The sequence below is a fragment of the Conger conger genome, chromosome 3, assembly GCF_963514075.1.
Source record: "Conger conger chromosome 3, fConCon1.1, whole genome shotgun sequence".
Classification (NCBI taxonomy): domain Eukaryota; kingdom Metazoa; phylum Chordata; class Actinopteri; order Anguilliformes; family Congridae; genus Conger; species Conger conger.
In genome coordinates, this window is record NC_083762.1 from 74,404,018 (window position 1) to 74,418,505 (window position 14,488).

Here is a 14,488-nt window from a genome sequence, read left to right on the forward strand (position 1 = left end):
CCTCAGATGGGCTACTGTCTTCTCCACTCTGGAGAAGTAAAGATTTTTACTTAACTTCAAAATGGCGCATTGTTTTCCCAGAGTGAACGCTCTTCACAGTGCTTGCCTCTCTGATGAGCTCCAGCAGAGTGAATGTGATGCATGTGGTGATGATTGATGATGACTGATGATGATGATGATGATGATGGTGATGATGGTGAGGATGATGATGATGATGATGATAAAGTTTAGGTCATAAATCTCGGCTATTCTCTGCTCCTTGGTAGCAGAGGGTAACAGAGATTTGTTTCCTTTGGCAAATTCACCACATACTTTAAAGTTAGGGTAGCACTGGCAGAATGCAACAACAAATTCAGCCATTTTGCAGTAATTCGGAGATGGGATTACGCATTGCCTCAAAAGTAATACGTGTGTTCCGTGTATTTCCTTAGAGCTGCTTTTTTAGGTCTGAATATAATATGCAGTCCATTAGTACACATTAAGTAGCGGCACGTAGTTTAAATTGCATCCTTGAATTCAAGTTGCCTCAGGGTTTTTCTTGCTAAATAGAAACTAATGTTCCACTTTAATATCTGCAAACAGTTCTTCTCTTGGTTCGGTGCAGCTCAAGGGCACAATGAGCGATCACCTCTAAGCTCGGTTGAGGTCGACAAGTTGTAACGATGCATTTCTGAGCTGCTGTCACTTTAAATTAGATGGCTGTCATTAATTATAACGATGCCATGTTATCATGGCTATCAGAATAGGTAAGAGGCAGTGTTTTAAATGTGCAGCCTGGAGGCTAGTCTCCATAACCTTGATATAGTTTAGCTCAGAATTTGTATGCAGCGCGACCTCTTGCCATGTACATGTGGGGTATAGTCTGGGCTGCAACGATGAATATGGAAGTGTTTACAGAGACGATAGCAGGTGCTAGTCCTCATTATTCCGTTTCTCCACCTTGGTTTTCCCCACACATGCCGGAGGGACTGTACCCACACCCCACCCCCCTGGTCCAAAAGTTCCATGGTCTTGTGAGTTTTAGCGACACATTTCAATCGCCAATCTCCCCTGAAATAAAAAGCAAACACGGCATTGATCCGATCTGGGGCTGAAATTATTAGATGTGGCTGAGGCTACCTGTGCTCTTCCTGCATGCACACGGTCTGCTGTGTGTGAATCCGTCACTGTTGACTCAATCCTGAGGAGTTCCCCGGGCCACCAGCAGGGGTCAGTGTGGTGCTAATTGAGGGTGGGACGCCCCCTTAGGTTTCTGTGCATGTGCCTTGCGGTGGAGGCGGATCAAAGGCGCCTGGTTTAGCTGTGTGGGCAGGTGTGTCCAACCATGAACCCTGTGCCCCGGCCCTGGTGGACAGGTGGAGAGCGGGATAATGATCTCCCAGGAGGGGACTTTGAGAGAGGGGGTGGGGGGTGGCTCGCAATGACAGGCCCTTAATGGTCACCCTAACACCTCCAGCAACACCCTCCTCCTTGATTAACTCAGGGAAGGAAGGGGGAGGTTGAGAAAGGGGGAGAAGAGGGTTGGAGAAGAGAGGGTAATATGAGTCGAATAATGACTTGAAACAAACGGTGGAACTGTGGAGAGATAAAAAGAGTGGAGGACAGCAGAGAAAGAGAAAGAGAGGGAGAGAGATGCCACTGTCTTTGTGGTCAAACCAGAGGAGCGTTTGTGATATTTTTCCCGTTATGTTAGCAGACGGTGCTTGCCGTCCTCCAGTGACAGTTATTTCTGTATTTTTGGCCAGGCTCAGCACAAACGCCAGAGAAGGTGAGATGCCTTTTTATCTCTGCGTCTCTTTTACTGCCCCCAGGTGCCCCGGGCGCTGCAGTAGCCCTGGCAGGGCGCTCTGACGGGGTGTCGGAGGTGCACGGCAGCTGGCAGGGAGGAGAGACGTGCCTCTCCCGGAGACAGGCGCATTGTTCTGCACCTCCGCGTAGGGAGGCGTGGGCTCTCAGCCCAGCTCTGCCAGATATAAATGGACTGAGAGGAGGAGGCGGTGGAGGTTGAGGAAGGTGGATTTTGGGGAGGCTCAGCCCATCTCTCCATGTTTACCCCGCACTTGTCAACCGTGGCTGGGGTCCAGGTCGGTCTGGAACGGATAAGAGGGGCACTTTAAATCAGGGACAGCGTGAGCTTGTGAGAACAGATACTGTTTTTTCAACACCAGAGACCGGTGTCTCTACAACGCCAACCTCTAAGTGGTACCGTCCAATGTGCCACACGTCCCTGGCAGGTTTTTAGCAAAGAACGGAGTGATATAGCCATTAGAAATGGCTAATGGTGGCTGCTGATATTAAAAACAGTCTGTCTTAACAGGTGTTTTAGTCTTGTAATAAGATTTAAAATCGTATTTTTTCCCTCTCAAATAAAAAAAACATGAGCTTGTTTTAAGGTACTGTTTCCTTGACAAATGACCCCGTTGGCAAATTTTGAAATGAGTCAAAACTGTGCCGCCTTATTGGCAATAGTTTTGTCTTATTTAGCAAAAAAAGAATAGAAATAAGATTTTAAGTTTTCACAGTGTGTCCAACACACTGCTGTTGTGTGGGGTGTGTGGGGGGCTTAGGGATAGAGCCTGGTTTTGACAGATTTGACTGTCTTCATCCAGAGTTTCTCAGCCAGGTACAGTCCTTGAGCTCTGTGCTATTCACGCCCGAGATACAGAATATTTTTAGCACGCTGGCGGGGGAGAGGACTTTCTCATTCTTCACATTGAAGCCAAACGTATATTTAAACCCCCCCCACCCCCCCCCCCAAAAAAAAAAAAGCCAATTAGAGACAGAGAGAGAAAAACAAGCAGCAAACAAACCAGGCAGTTTCCAAAATAAATCTTCCCGGTGAAGCCATCGAGAGAGTTGGTGAAAATTCCTTCCGAGGCGGCTTACAAATTGACTTGTCACTCGGCAGCCCGTGAACATAAGCTGCTTCTGAGCAGCCTACGCGGCAGTAACCGTGATTAATTACCGCAGGGATGCCGCCGGAGAGATCCGTCAGTCCGAGCGCCTGTCGTTCCTCCGTTTGCCTGTTCCGTATTAAAAAACGAGTCTTGGGGGGGGGGGGGGGGGGGGGGGGCGGGGGGTGGGCGGTGGGGAGTGCTGTGGTCTCCGTCTGGTCTCCGAGTCGGAGTAAAGGGTTGTCCTGTTGTGGGAAGCCAGGGCCTGGTTCATTGTTGCAGATCAATGTTTTAGGTGAGAAGGCTCTGAGCCCAGTCCCTTTGGGTGTAGTGTAGCGTGGCTAGTGTAGCGCGGTGTGGCATAGGGTAGCATAGCATGGCATAGCATAGCAGGGTGTGGCATAGCGTAACATGGTGTCGCATAGCATGTCATGACGTAGCGTAGCATAGCATGGCATAGCGTAGCACGGTGTGGCATAGCGTAGTATGGTGTGGCATAGGGTAGCATAGCATGGCATAACATAGCAGGGTGTGGCATAGCATAGCAGGGTGTGGCATAGTGTAGCATGGTGTGACATAGTGTAGCACGGTGTGGCATAGTGTAGCATGGTGTGGCATAGCATAGCAGGGTGTGGCATAGTATAGCATAGCGTAGCATGACTTGGCGTAGTATAGCATGGCGTGGCATAGTGTAGCACGGTGTGGCATAGTGTAGCATGGTGTGGCATAGCATAGCATGGTGTGGCATAGCATAGCATGGTGTGGCATAGCGTAGCATGGTGTGGCATAGCATAGCATGGTGTGGCATAGTGTAGCATGGTGTGGCATAGCCTACCATGGTGTGGCATAGCGTAGCATGGTGTGGCATAGCGTAGCATGGTGTGGCATAGCATAGCATGGTGTGGTATAGTGTAGCATGGTGTGGCATAGCCTACCATGGTGTGGCATAGCGTAGCATGGTGTGGCATAGCATAGCATGGTGTGGCATAGTGTAGCATGGTGTGGCATAGCATAGCATGGTGTGGCATAGTGTAGCATGGTGTGGCATAGCGTAGCATGGTGTGGCATAGCGCAGCTATCAAGTGGAGGAGAGTCACTCCTCTCTCCCGGGATGTGGGGGGAGGGAGATGAGGGAGTCTTATCACATGACGGCACGCCGTCTCTGATGACTGCAGGGAACATTAACTCGTACAGCTTCCTCCAGATCTCTCAGAACCGACACCCTCGCAGTCATGTCGTGTTTCTATAAGCTCCTGACTACACGTGAAGAGAGCCTGAGCAATCGGCCACTTTGCTCTTAAAGTCCTGCAGTGAATTGGGCGATATGCGTAGGTGTGTCAGAACAGCGTGACGCATTCTGCGCTGACATTCTGGGGTCACATACAGGGTGTGTCTGCGGTTTGCACATACAGGGCTGTTCTGTGCATACCCTCATACAGGGCTGTGTGTGTGTGTGTCTGTGCATACCCTCATACAGGGCGGTGTGTGTGTGTCTGCATTCTGCGCATACCCACATTAATCCCACCTGTTTTGAAAGACACAGAGTGTGCATTGTGCTCCATCAGATGGACTGTTTGTCATGCTCAGCCTTTCAAGTCTAAGTGGTTGTTGGGAGGAATCCTACGGAGGGGGGGAGGGCCCATCACTAGAGGAGGGAAAACTCAGACCACAGTCACTGACGACATAGTTTATCTTTCATCAATCTTAAATCTTTCTCACCTACTTCTTATAGAGTAGGTGCATGTAAGTGGGCTTGACGTGAGAGAATTAGGGTTTGAATAAGACTACAGGTGTGTGTGCACGTGTGTGCGTGCGTTTGACGCTTGTATGGGGGAAGTGCCACCACAATCATCTACTAAGAAATCTGAGATAAAGATGAAAACGGTTGTATATATTCTTACATTTTATACAGCTATAGAGGGCAAAGCTATCCCCACACACCTTTGTATACAAAGTTTGCACAGGTCTTTTGAAAACATAGCCTTATGTGTATTTCATGTTTAAAGTTTATTCCCACGAAATTAGAACATTTTAAAAAGTCATACTGTTACGGCAGGGAGGGCAGAGGAACCAGAAGCAGACACAGGGGTGTGGAAAATGGCAAGTTTACTCGCAGATGATGGGGCAGACAGAGCGTAGTCACAAAACAGGCCAAGGTCAAAAAGCAGGGGGTCAGTCCAATAATACAGAGGTACAGATATCCACAACAACGAAAGAAGAGTCCAGGGAAGCAGGCAGGGGTCAAAACCGGAAATCCAATAAACAGGGGCAAGGACTCAGGAACAAGGGGGCTAGAACAGGGGGAAGGAATAAAGGGCTCGGGAACAAAAAACAGGACAAGACAAACTAGCAGCATGCAACTGAAAAGGACAGGTATAAATACAGAGGGAAATGAGACAAACTAGATGGGGCATGGGAGTGAGGGCGGTCTAACAAATAAACATCAGGTGAGACACATGAAAGGGTAATAGGACAATAACGAGGGGGAAATGAAAACGCGGACTGGATTCACAAAGACACACGTAATCGTAATACAAACGGCTCCGGACTAGAGAGTAGACAATTGCAGAGAATCAGGAGATGCAGAGATAAGGAGAGACAGGTGCGAATTCTTCGCTGAAACTAAGCAAGTAATCAGTGATAGAATAGGGAGGCGGAGTTACAGAACAGAATTGAAACTGGAGATGCGTTAGTAAGTTAGTTAAGTGATTTAAATTACAAATACACAAAACTAGTGAATGTTAATTTGTTAGTTTGACAAACATATTAGTGTGTTCGTATAATTAGTACTGTACAAATTCTATGTTAGTTGGGATTAGTATATTAGTGCTATGTACAAACATGAAATGGAGAGAAAGCAGGAAGTAAGGAATGCAAGATTGGAAGGAAGGTTGAACCCCGGAACTACCGTAAACACCCGAATAGTGGGGCACGCAGACAAGGGAGTGACTGGGCTAGTAAACATTCAGACTCAGAATCCCAAGCATATTTACTTGTATGCATTACTCCTTGAAAGCAGTAAATCAGGGCACTTCATGCTAGAATGACTGGAGGATCTGTGAACTGAAACTGAACTCAGTTCAGCTTACTTCTCCCAGTCCATTTCCATAAGGAAGTGAGTGGTGCTCACACATACACACACACACACACACACACACACACACACACGAAAACACTGTCCTTATTGTGCCACCCTTACTCGAAAACCATGAACACAATCCAGCCCCACATCTTTGCTGGAAAGCTGAACAGAGGCTCCTTTGTCTCCAGCCACTCTGGGAAACGAAACAGCCTGTGTCTGAAGATCTAACAGACAAGTGTCCAAAATGAACATTACTGAACATGATACAGATTCCTATTTGTTCTGTTGGAGATGAGTGGTTTTCAGTTCAGTGACTGTGTTTTAACTGTATCCGCAAATGTTTAGAATTATTGGTTTAATATTTCATGCCCTTCAGCATTTCTAGTACGCTGGTATACAGACATACTGCACTCTCAGAAATAAAATGACATTTCCCAAATGTACCCTGAAAGTACAGCAAAGGTAATGTTCTTTTTGGGCAAAAATGAGTAAATTTTTCAATCAAAAAAGGTACAAATTTGTGCAAGCATTTGTACCTTTTTTTCTCAGGGTGTGTATTCTGTTTGTGTGTGTGTATGTGTATGTGTATGTGCATGCACACATATGTCTTTGTTTCCACAGGGTGGAGGAGAGCTTTAAGACACTGTTCTGGTCGATTTTCGGTCTGTCTGAGGTCATCTCTGTGGTGCTAAAGTACGACCACAAGTTCATTGAAAACATCGGCTACGTCCTGTACGGAGTCTACAACGTCACCATGGTAGTCGTCCTCCTCAACATGCTTATCGCCATGATCAATAACTCTTACCAGGAGATCGAGGTGAGGTCAATACTCAACAACCAAACAACTCCCTCAGGATGTCATATTATAATTATTAACACAAGGAAGTCTCAACATTTCCCCAACAAATGATACAACGAGTACGTAATCAATCCTCGGTAAAGATAGTCAAGGGATTTTATCACTCCTCTTTTCCTGTAGTTCACGAAGGGCTGAACTAATGGTTGTGTTTCCATGGAAACTGCTGAACCACTGTCCCGTTCTGTGTGTGCGCGCTTCCCAGGAGGACGCGGACGTGGAGTGGAAGTTCGCCCGGGCCAAGCTGTGGCTCTCCTACTTCGACGAGGGCAGGACCCTCCCCGCCCCGTTCAACCTGGTGCCCAGCCCCAAGTCCTTCTACTACCTGATCCTGCGGACACGCGCCTGCCTGGTGCGTCTGTGCAAGGCCGGGGGCCGGAGGGCGGACGGCAGCGAGGTGGAGATGGGCATGCTCAACTCCCGCACTAAGGTCTGATGTGCTGCATGCTGCATGCTCAACTCCCGCACTAAGGTCTGATGTGCTGCATGCTGCATGCTCAACTCCCGCACTAAGGTCTGATGTGCTGCATGCTGCATGCTCAACTCCCGCACTAAGGTCTGATGTGCTGCATGCTGCATGCTCAACTCCCGCACTAAGGTCTGATGTGCTGCATGCTGCATGCTCAACTCCCGCACTAAGGTCTGATGTGCTGCATGCTCAACTCCCGCACTAAGGTCTGATATGCTGCATGCTGCATGGTCAACTCCCGCACTAAGGTCAGAGCTGCTGCATACTGCATACTGAACTTGCACACTAAGGTCATATATGATGCATACTGCATGCTCAACTCCTGCACTAAGGTCAGAGCTGCTGCATACTGCATACTATATTCCCACACTAAGGTTAGGTATACTGTATACTGCATATTCAATTCCCACACTAAGGGGAGTAAGGCTGGATACTCAATTCCCACACTACGTTGAGTGATGCTGCATACTGCATATTAAACTCCTGCACTGAGGTGAGAGATGCAGTTTACCAAGATGATATGTCACTGCTTCAAGAGCACAGGGCCCTTACAGAGAGGTAACAATATGTGTGCTGAAAATATATGAGAAAATATATTGACAAATATATTTCACAGCAGCTTAATATTGCAGCAGCTGACATCGTGACGAAAGTGGCCTTTTACGACACCGGCGCGGCGGATTCCTTGCAGCGGGGTTCTCGTGACTGAATCACGAGAACCGCTCCCACGCTGTGAGGGGATCCTGTCTCCGGCCCGTTGATGTCGAAGGCAGCGCTGCTAAGGCACGCGTTAGCGGGGGGAGCGGCAGGGTAAAGCCGCGGTGCGGGGGAGAGCGAGGCGGAGACAGGCCCTGCCACACGGCACGTCCGCGCTCCGGTCTCCGTCTGCGGAGGCGAACTGTCTCCGGGTGCCGCTCAGGGCCCCGGGACGCCGGCGGCCGTTACGTGGGCCGCGTCTCCGCCTCCTCCGGCCTTCACAGTGAGCTGCCGCGGGCCGGCTACGTCAGAGGAACTCCCTGCCCCCCTCCCAGAGTCACGAGCGCCGTTCTGCTCGCCGCCGAACGTTTCCAGCGCCCGGATCCCAGCCCGAGCGAGGCCAGAGCGCAGACAGGGTCAGTGACCGGCAGAAGCAGCGCTTTGAAGCGCCGGGCTGACCTCATTCTGGAGGAATGCCCTGCCCGTGTTGCGGCGTGCGGTCACGCAGCTACGTGCTCCGGTGCGGTGCCTCTGTGGCCGGCGGCGGTATCGATCACGCTCCAGGTGGGGGGCGGTGCGGTGGCGTATTTCATCAAAGCCCCCCCGCCACCTGAGTTAGGCTCCCCGCGGGGCGGGCTGACGGCCCTGGATGCCCGTGGATGTGGGGAAGCAGCAGACCGAACGCTGCTCCAGGATGGATGGGTCCTGTCTCCTCTCTTTGCTTTGTGGAAGAGGAATGGGCCCAGGCCTCCCATGATTCATATCTGCTCTGTTTCAGGAGTGCCTCAGCTGGAGGAATATCACACACACACACCTCAGTCTCATTCTTACACACACACACACACACACACACACACCCTGCTCTCATTGTTACACACACACACACACACACACACACCCTGCTCTCATTCTTACACACACACACACACCTCAGTCTCATTCTTACACACACACACACACACATACACACACACAAACAAACACTCATACATCCATTCATGCAGACCTTTCTGCTCCCTTATTTTCACATAACCACATGTGTGAGCACTTGCCTCAGCCCCACACACACTCACAAACATGCACACACACAAACTCAGAGATGCACACACACTCACATACTGGCACGCACACAAACTCACAGATGCACACATACTCACAAACATGCACACACACAAACTCACAGATGCACACACACTAACATACATGCACACACACAAACTCACAGATGCACACACACACTCACATACAGGCACGCACACAAACTCACAGATGCACACACACTGACATACAGGAAACACACACACAAACACATACACACATACACCCCTCCCCCCCCCCCCCCCCCCCAAACCATGCACACATGTCTCTACTCTGTCAGGATCTCGCCATTTAATCTTCTCACGCATTATCCTTTATCGCTTTAATCTTCTTTATTTTCGTATTTATTATTTTCATTTTCTTCTCCTACCTCAGCCAGATCGATACCGAAGTAACCCCAGATCGCGAGATGACCTCACGGTGAAAAAGCCGATCAAGAACCCGACACGTTATCAGGTGTGTGTCCGTGTCTCTGTGTGTGTCTGTGCGTCTCACCAGAGCAGTCTCATGAGTCATCTCTATCCGGGCATGTTCATAAACAACAGTCAAATCAGGCACCTGTGTATTTCTCAACAGCACAGCTACAGAGGCTAGGCAACCTGTAACCACAGAGAACAATCGCGAGCAAAAATAGGTCTGTAATCCCATCTTTTCCTCGTGATTGGCTATGACCTCTGACCAATCAAGCAGGTCTTTGTGTGGGACAAGTTTGGAAGTGGGAAGGTTGCACCCGTGTTAACAATGGGCTGGAGATTTTCTGAGCAATCCAGCATTCTGTGGATGGCTGGCATTCTCTGTTCAGTCAGCCGTTCACTGAAAGAATGAATAAAAGAACGAACGAGGACAGAGAATGAGATATGACATTTTAGGGCCCGGGACTCTGAATAACTTGCCCATTCTAGATGAGAGTGTCTGCTCAGATCACTGTTTTAAAATGAGACAGCTGATGTGTGTGTGTATTTGCCTGTATTAAAGAAATAACGAGACTGAAATAATATTGAATCTTCCAGTCCACCCGATCAATCATCAAAATGACATTTTATAAAATATCACTGATATGATTGATGCCCTGTTTGGGTAAACCGGGGAGAGTTGTTTGGTCTGTGCTGGATGCAGTGGGGTAGAGGTATCGATCCTCCAGGGTTTGAAGTGTGCATTGACAGAGACACTCCCCTTAGCAGTCTGAAGAGGTCCTGGCTGTGAAACGATCGATTTAAATCCTCCCTGATGTCTCTCCCACACTCACAGCTTTACACACACATGTACACACACACGCGCGCATGCATGCTCCCAGCTTTACATACACACACACACACGCACACACACACGCATGCATGCACACACACTCACACACATACACACACACTCACACGCATGCATGCACACACACTCACACACATACACACACACTCACGCATGCACACACACTCACACACATACACACACACACGCATGCATGCACACACACTCACACACATACACACACACTCACACACATGTACACACACACGCTCGCATGCATGCACACACACTCACACACATGCACACACACTCACACGCATGCACTCACACACATACACACACACTCACACACATGCACACACACTCACACACATGCACACACACACTCACACACATGCATGCACACACACTCACACACATGCACACACACTCACACACATACACACTCATGTGCTTGCACGCACACATAAATGCATACGCACGCATGTAATCACACACTTACACGCATGCACACGCACACACACGCACACACGCACTCACACACAGGCACGCACACACACACACACACACACACACTCACAGACAGGGGACTGTCAGGAAATGCTTGGATGTTATGCTGTGTGTGCCTGCATGTGTGAGTGAGAGGGAGAGCAGGAGAGGAGATAACTGAAATCCATCCTTTGTGGCACACTGTACAATAATATATATTTATCTGTCACGGAGTAATATGGGGGGCTCTTGCATGTGACAGACTCTCAATGCTAACGCTCCTCTCTCCTGCACTTGCTTTTCTCTGTCCTCTCTCCTCTTTTTTTCTCTCATCCCCCCCCTCCCTCTCTCCCCTCCTCGTCCGCGGTAGAAAATAATGAAGCGTCTGATTAAGCGCTACGTTCTGAAGGCCCAGGTGGACCGGGAGAACGATGAAGTAAACGAAGGTAAGAGGCCCATTCTTTAACGCGAAGTCCCCCCTACAGGCCTGCCAGTGAGCGAGGGCGTGGGGCTTCAGAAGTGTGTGCGTGTGTGTGTGCGTGCGTGCGTGCGTGCGTGTGCGTGAAGTCCTGCTTTCTCTCGTCTCCGTCTGGAGCAGTGTCTAAGTCTGCTTGCATGGTGTTTGATTGGCCGGACGATCATATCCTCACCTGAAGCGGGAGGCGGGGGGTGGTTTTCCCGTCAGAGTTACAGAATGAGGAGAGAAGCCCACACTACGGCATTCTCGGCACTCTGAAATGGTGGCGTGACGTGCCTCATGTCATTTGGAAAATGGCTCCCTGATGTCGTGTTGTGTCACATCGGGGTGCCTGCCAGCGTCTTTGACTGCAATGATATGACAGAGCTGTTCCACACTGATGTTTTTACTCTGACAAAGTCCCTGTGTTTGCCTGTACGGGAGAGAGACTGTGCGTGCGTGCCTGTGTTTGTGTGCGTATGGGTGTGGGTGTATGTGCGTGTGAGTGTGTGTGTGTGTGTGTGTGTGTGGGCGTGAGCATGTGCGTGTGTGAGTGTGTGTGTGAGTGAGCGTGTGCGTGAGCATAAGCGTGTGTGTGTGTGAGCGTGTGTGTGAGCGTGTGCGTAAGCGTGCAAGTCTGTGTGTGTGAGCGTGCATGTGTGTGTTTGCGCGTGAAAGTCTGTGTGTGTGAGCGTGTGTGTGTGTGTATGTGCGTGTGTGTGTGTGTGTGTGCGTGTGTGTGTGCGCGTGCGCGTGTGTTTGTGTGTGTGCGTAAGTGTGTGTGTGTGTGTGTGTGAGTGTGTGTGCGTGAGTGTGTGTGTGTGTGTGTGTGTGCGTGAGCGTGAGTGTGTGTGGGTGTGTGTGTGAGTGTGTGTGTGTATGTGTGAGTGTGCGTGTGCTTGAGCGTGAGTGTGTACGTGTGTGAGTGTGTGTGTGTGTGCGTGTGTGTGAGTGTGTGTGTGTGTGTGTGAGTGTGTGTGTGTGAGTGTGTATGTGTGTGTGTGTGTGAGGCAGGCAGCATGTGTTGTACACAGGCCCTTTTATAGGTCATCCGAGAAATTGCACCAATTAACATTCCATTGGGGGGGTCACGACCCTTCGATTCCCTGGTAACGAGTTCTAATTAGTTTGGTGTTTTAATGGAGCTAAGCCCCTGTGTATTGGGACTGTCCCTACATCAAACACAGCCTGGCCTTTCTAGTCTGTCCGTCACACGAGGAGGCATCATTGCCCTGATTCGACCTGTCAGTCAGTGACTGCGGTTACATCATCCCGGCTCCATAAACCTGTGCGCTGTGGCACTTCAGGGTGACAGTGCGCCATCCGGGAGAGGGGAACAGGTAGTGACATCACTGCCCGGCTGTCGTCGCCGGCCGTCGCGCGTCCGTCACAGGTGACACAGGACGTCAGGCTCCGCCTGCTTCGGCTCTGAGTGTCTTCCTCCTCTCCTTTAATCATCCTTCGCTCGCCGGCCTCCGGTGTCTGTGCATTAAAGCTAAAGTTTGTACTACCTGTCACTGTATTCCATTCTTGATACCGCATATTTTATCGCAGTATGTTTATTACTGTACTGTATATTTTACTTGGGAGTGCACCTGGGGGTTCATGTTTATGTGCTGGTGCTAGACTGACTGGATGTGTGGGGCACACAGGCCTGGGTCAAATCTGTAGGTCGGGGTGTGTGTTGGAGGTGTAATTGGTGTGTGGGTGATATTAGTGTGTGTTGGAGGTGAACTTGGGAGTACTTGGGAGGTGTGCTGTGTGGGTGATGTTGGGGTGTGTGTTAAAGGTGTGTGGGTGATGTGTAGGTGATGTTGGGGTGTGTGTTAAAGGTGTAGCTGGTTGTGTGGGTGATGTAGGGGTGTGTGGAAGGTGTGTGTTGAAGGTGTGTGTTGGAGGTGTACTTGGTGTGTGGGTGATATTGGTGTGTGTTGAAGGTGTGTGTCAGGTATGTGTTGAAGGTGTATGTCAGGGTGTGTGTTGGAGGTGTGTGTTGGAGGTGTACTTGGTGTGTGGGTGATATTGGTGTGTGTTGAAGGTGTGTGTCGGGGTGTGTGTTGAAGGTGTATGTCAGGGTGTGTGTTGGAGGTGTGTGTTGGAGGTGTACTTGGTGTGTGGGTGATATTGGTGTGTGTTGGAGGTGTATGTCGGGGTGTGTGTTGGAGGTGTATGTCGGGGTGTGTGTCAGAGGTGTGTGTCGGGGTGTGTGTCGGAGGTGTGTGTCGGGGTGTGTGTCGGGGTGTGTGTTGGAGGTGTGTGTCGGGGTGTGTGTTGGAGGTGTGTGCCGGGGTGTGTGTTGGAGGTGTGTGTCGGGGTGTGTGTTGGAGGTGTGTGTCGGGGTGTGTGTTGAAGGTGTGTGTCGGGGTGTGTGTTAAAGGTGTGTGGGTGATGTGTAGGTGATGTTGGGGTGTGTGTTGGAGGTGTACTTGGTGTGTGGGTGATATTGGTGTGTGTTGGAGGTGTATGTCGGGGTGTGTGTTGGAGGTGTATGTCGGGGTGTGTGTCGGGGTGTGTGTTGGAGGTGTGTGTCGGGGTGTGTGTTGGAGGTGTATGTCAGGGTGTGTGTTGGAGGTGTGTGTTGGAGGTGTGTGTCGGGGTGTGTGTTGGAGGTGTATGTCGGGGTGTGTGTCGGGGTGTGTGTTGGAGGTGTGTGTCGGGGTGTGTGTTGGAGGTGTATGTCGGGGTGTGTGTTGGGGTGTGTGTCGGGGTGTGTGTTGAAGGTGTACCTGACTGTGCGCGTCTCTCACAGGTGAGCTGAAGGAGATCAAGCAGGACATCTCCAGCCTGCGCTACGAGCTCCTGGAGGAGAAGTCCCAGGCCACAGGGGAGCTGGCCGACCTCATACAGCAGCTCAGCCACAACCTGGGGAAGAACACCAAGAAACCCTGAGAGAGAGAGGGGGGGGGGGGGAGAGAGAGAGAGAGGGGGAGAGAGAGAGAGAGGGGAGAGAGAGGGAGAGAGAGGGGGAGGAGAGGGGGAGAGGGAGAGAGAGAGGGGGGGAGAGAGAGAGAGAGGGAGAGAGAGAGGGAGATAGGGAGAGAGAGAGAGAGGGGGGGGAGAGAGAGAGAGAGAGGGGAGAGAGAGAGGGAGAGAGAGAGAGGGGGGGGAGGGAGAGAGAGAGAGAGGGGGGGAGAGAGAGGGGAGGAGAGGGAGAGAGAGAGGGAGGGAGGGAGAGAGAGATAAAGGGAGAGAGAGGGGGAGAGGG

The 14,488-nt window shown here is 50.4% G+C and overlaps 1 protein-coding gene across 2 annotated transcripts in view; it reads left to right on the plus strand.

Annotated features, from left to right (window-relative positions):
• The window catches only part of LOC133124380 (short transient receptor potential channel 7), a 58,367-nt gene extending 44,195 nt beyond the window's left edge, over window positions 1-14,172 (plus strand). The window contains exons 7-12 of one of the 2 annotated variants that reach the window (XM_061235536.1): window positions 6,598-6,793; window positions 7,038-7,262; window positions 8,506-8,509; window positions 9,475-9,551; window positions 11,197-11,272; window positions 14,033-14,172. In XM_061235536.1, the coding sequence (XP_061091520.1) occupies window positions 6,598-6,793; window positions 7,038-7,262; window positions 8,506-8,509; window positions 9,475-9,551; window positions 11,197-11,272; window positions 14,033-14,172 (718 nt within the window). Of the gene's footprint in view, window positions 1-6,597; window positions 6,794-7,037; window positions 7,263-8,505; window positions 8,510-9,470; window positions 9,552-11,196; window positions 11,273-14,032 lie in introns of both variants that reach the window. The other variant, XM_061235535.1, reaches the window with a different exon arrangement.
• Window positions 14,173-14,488: the final 316 nt, after the last annotated feature.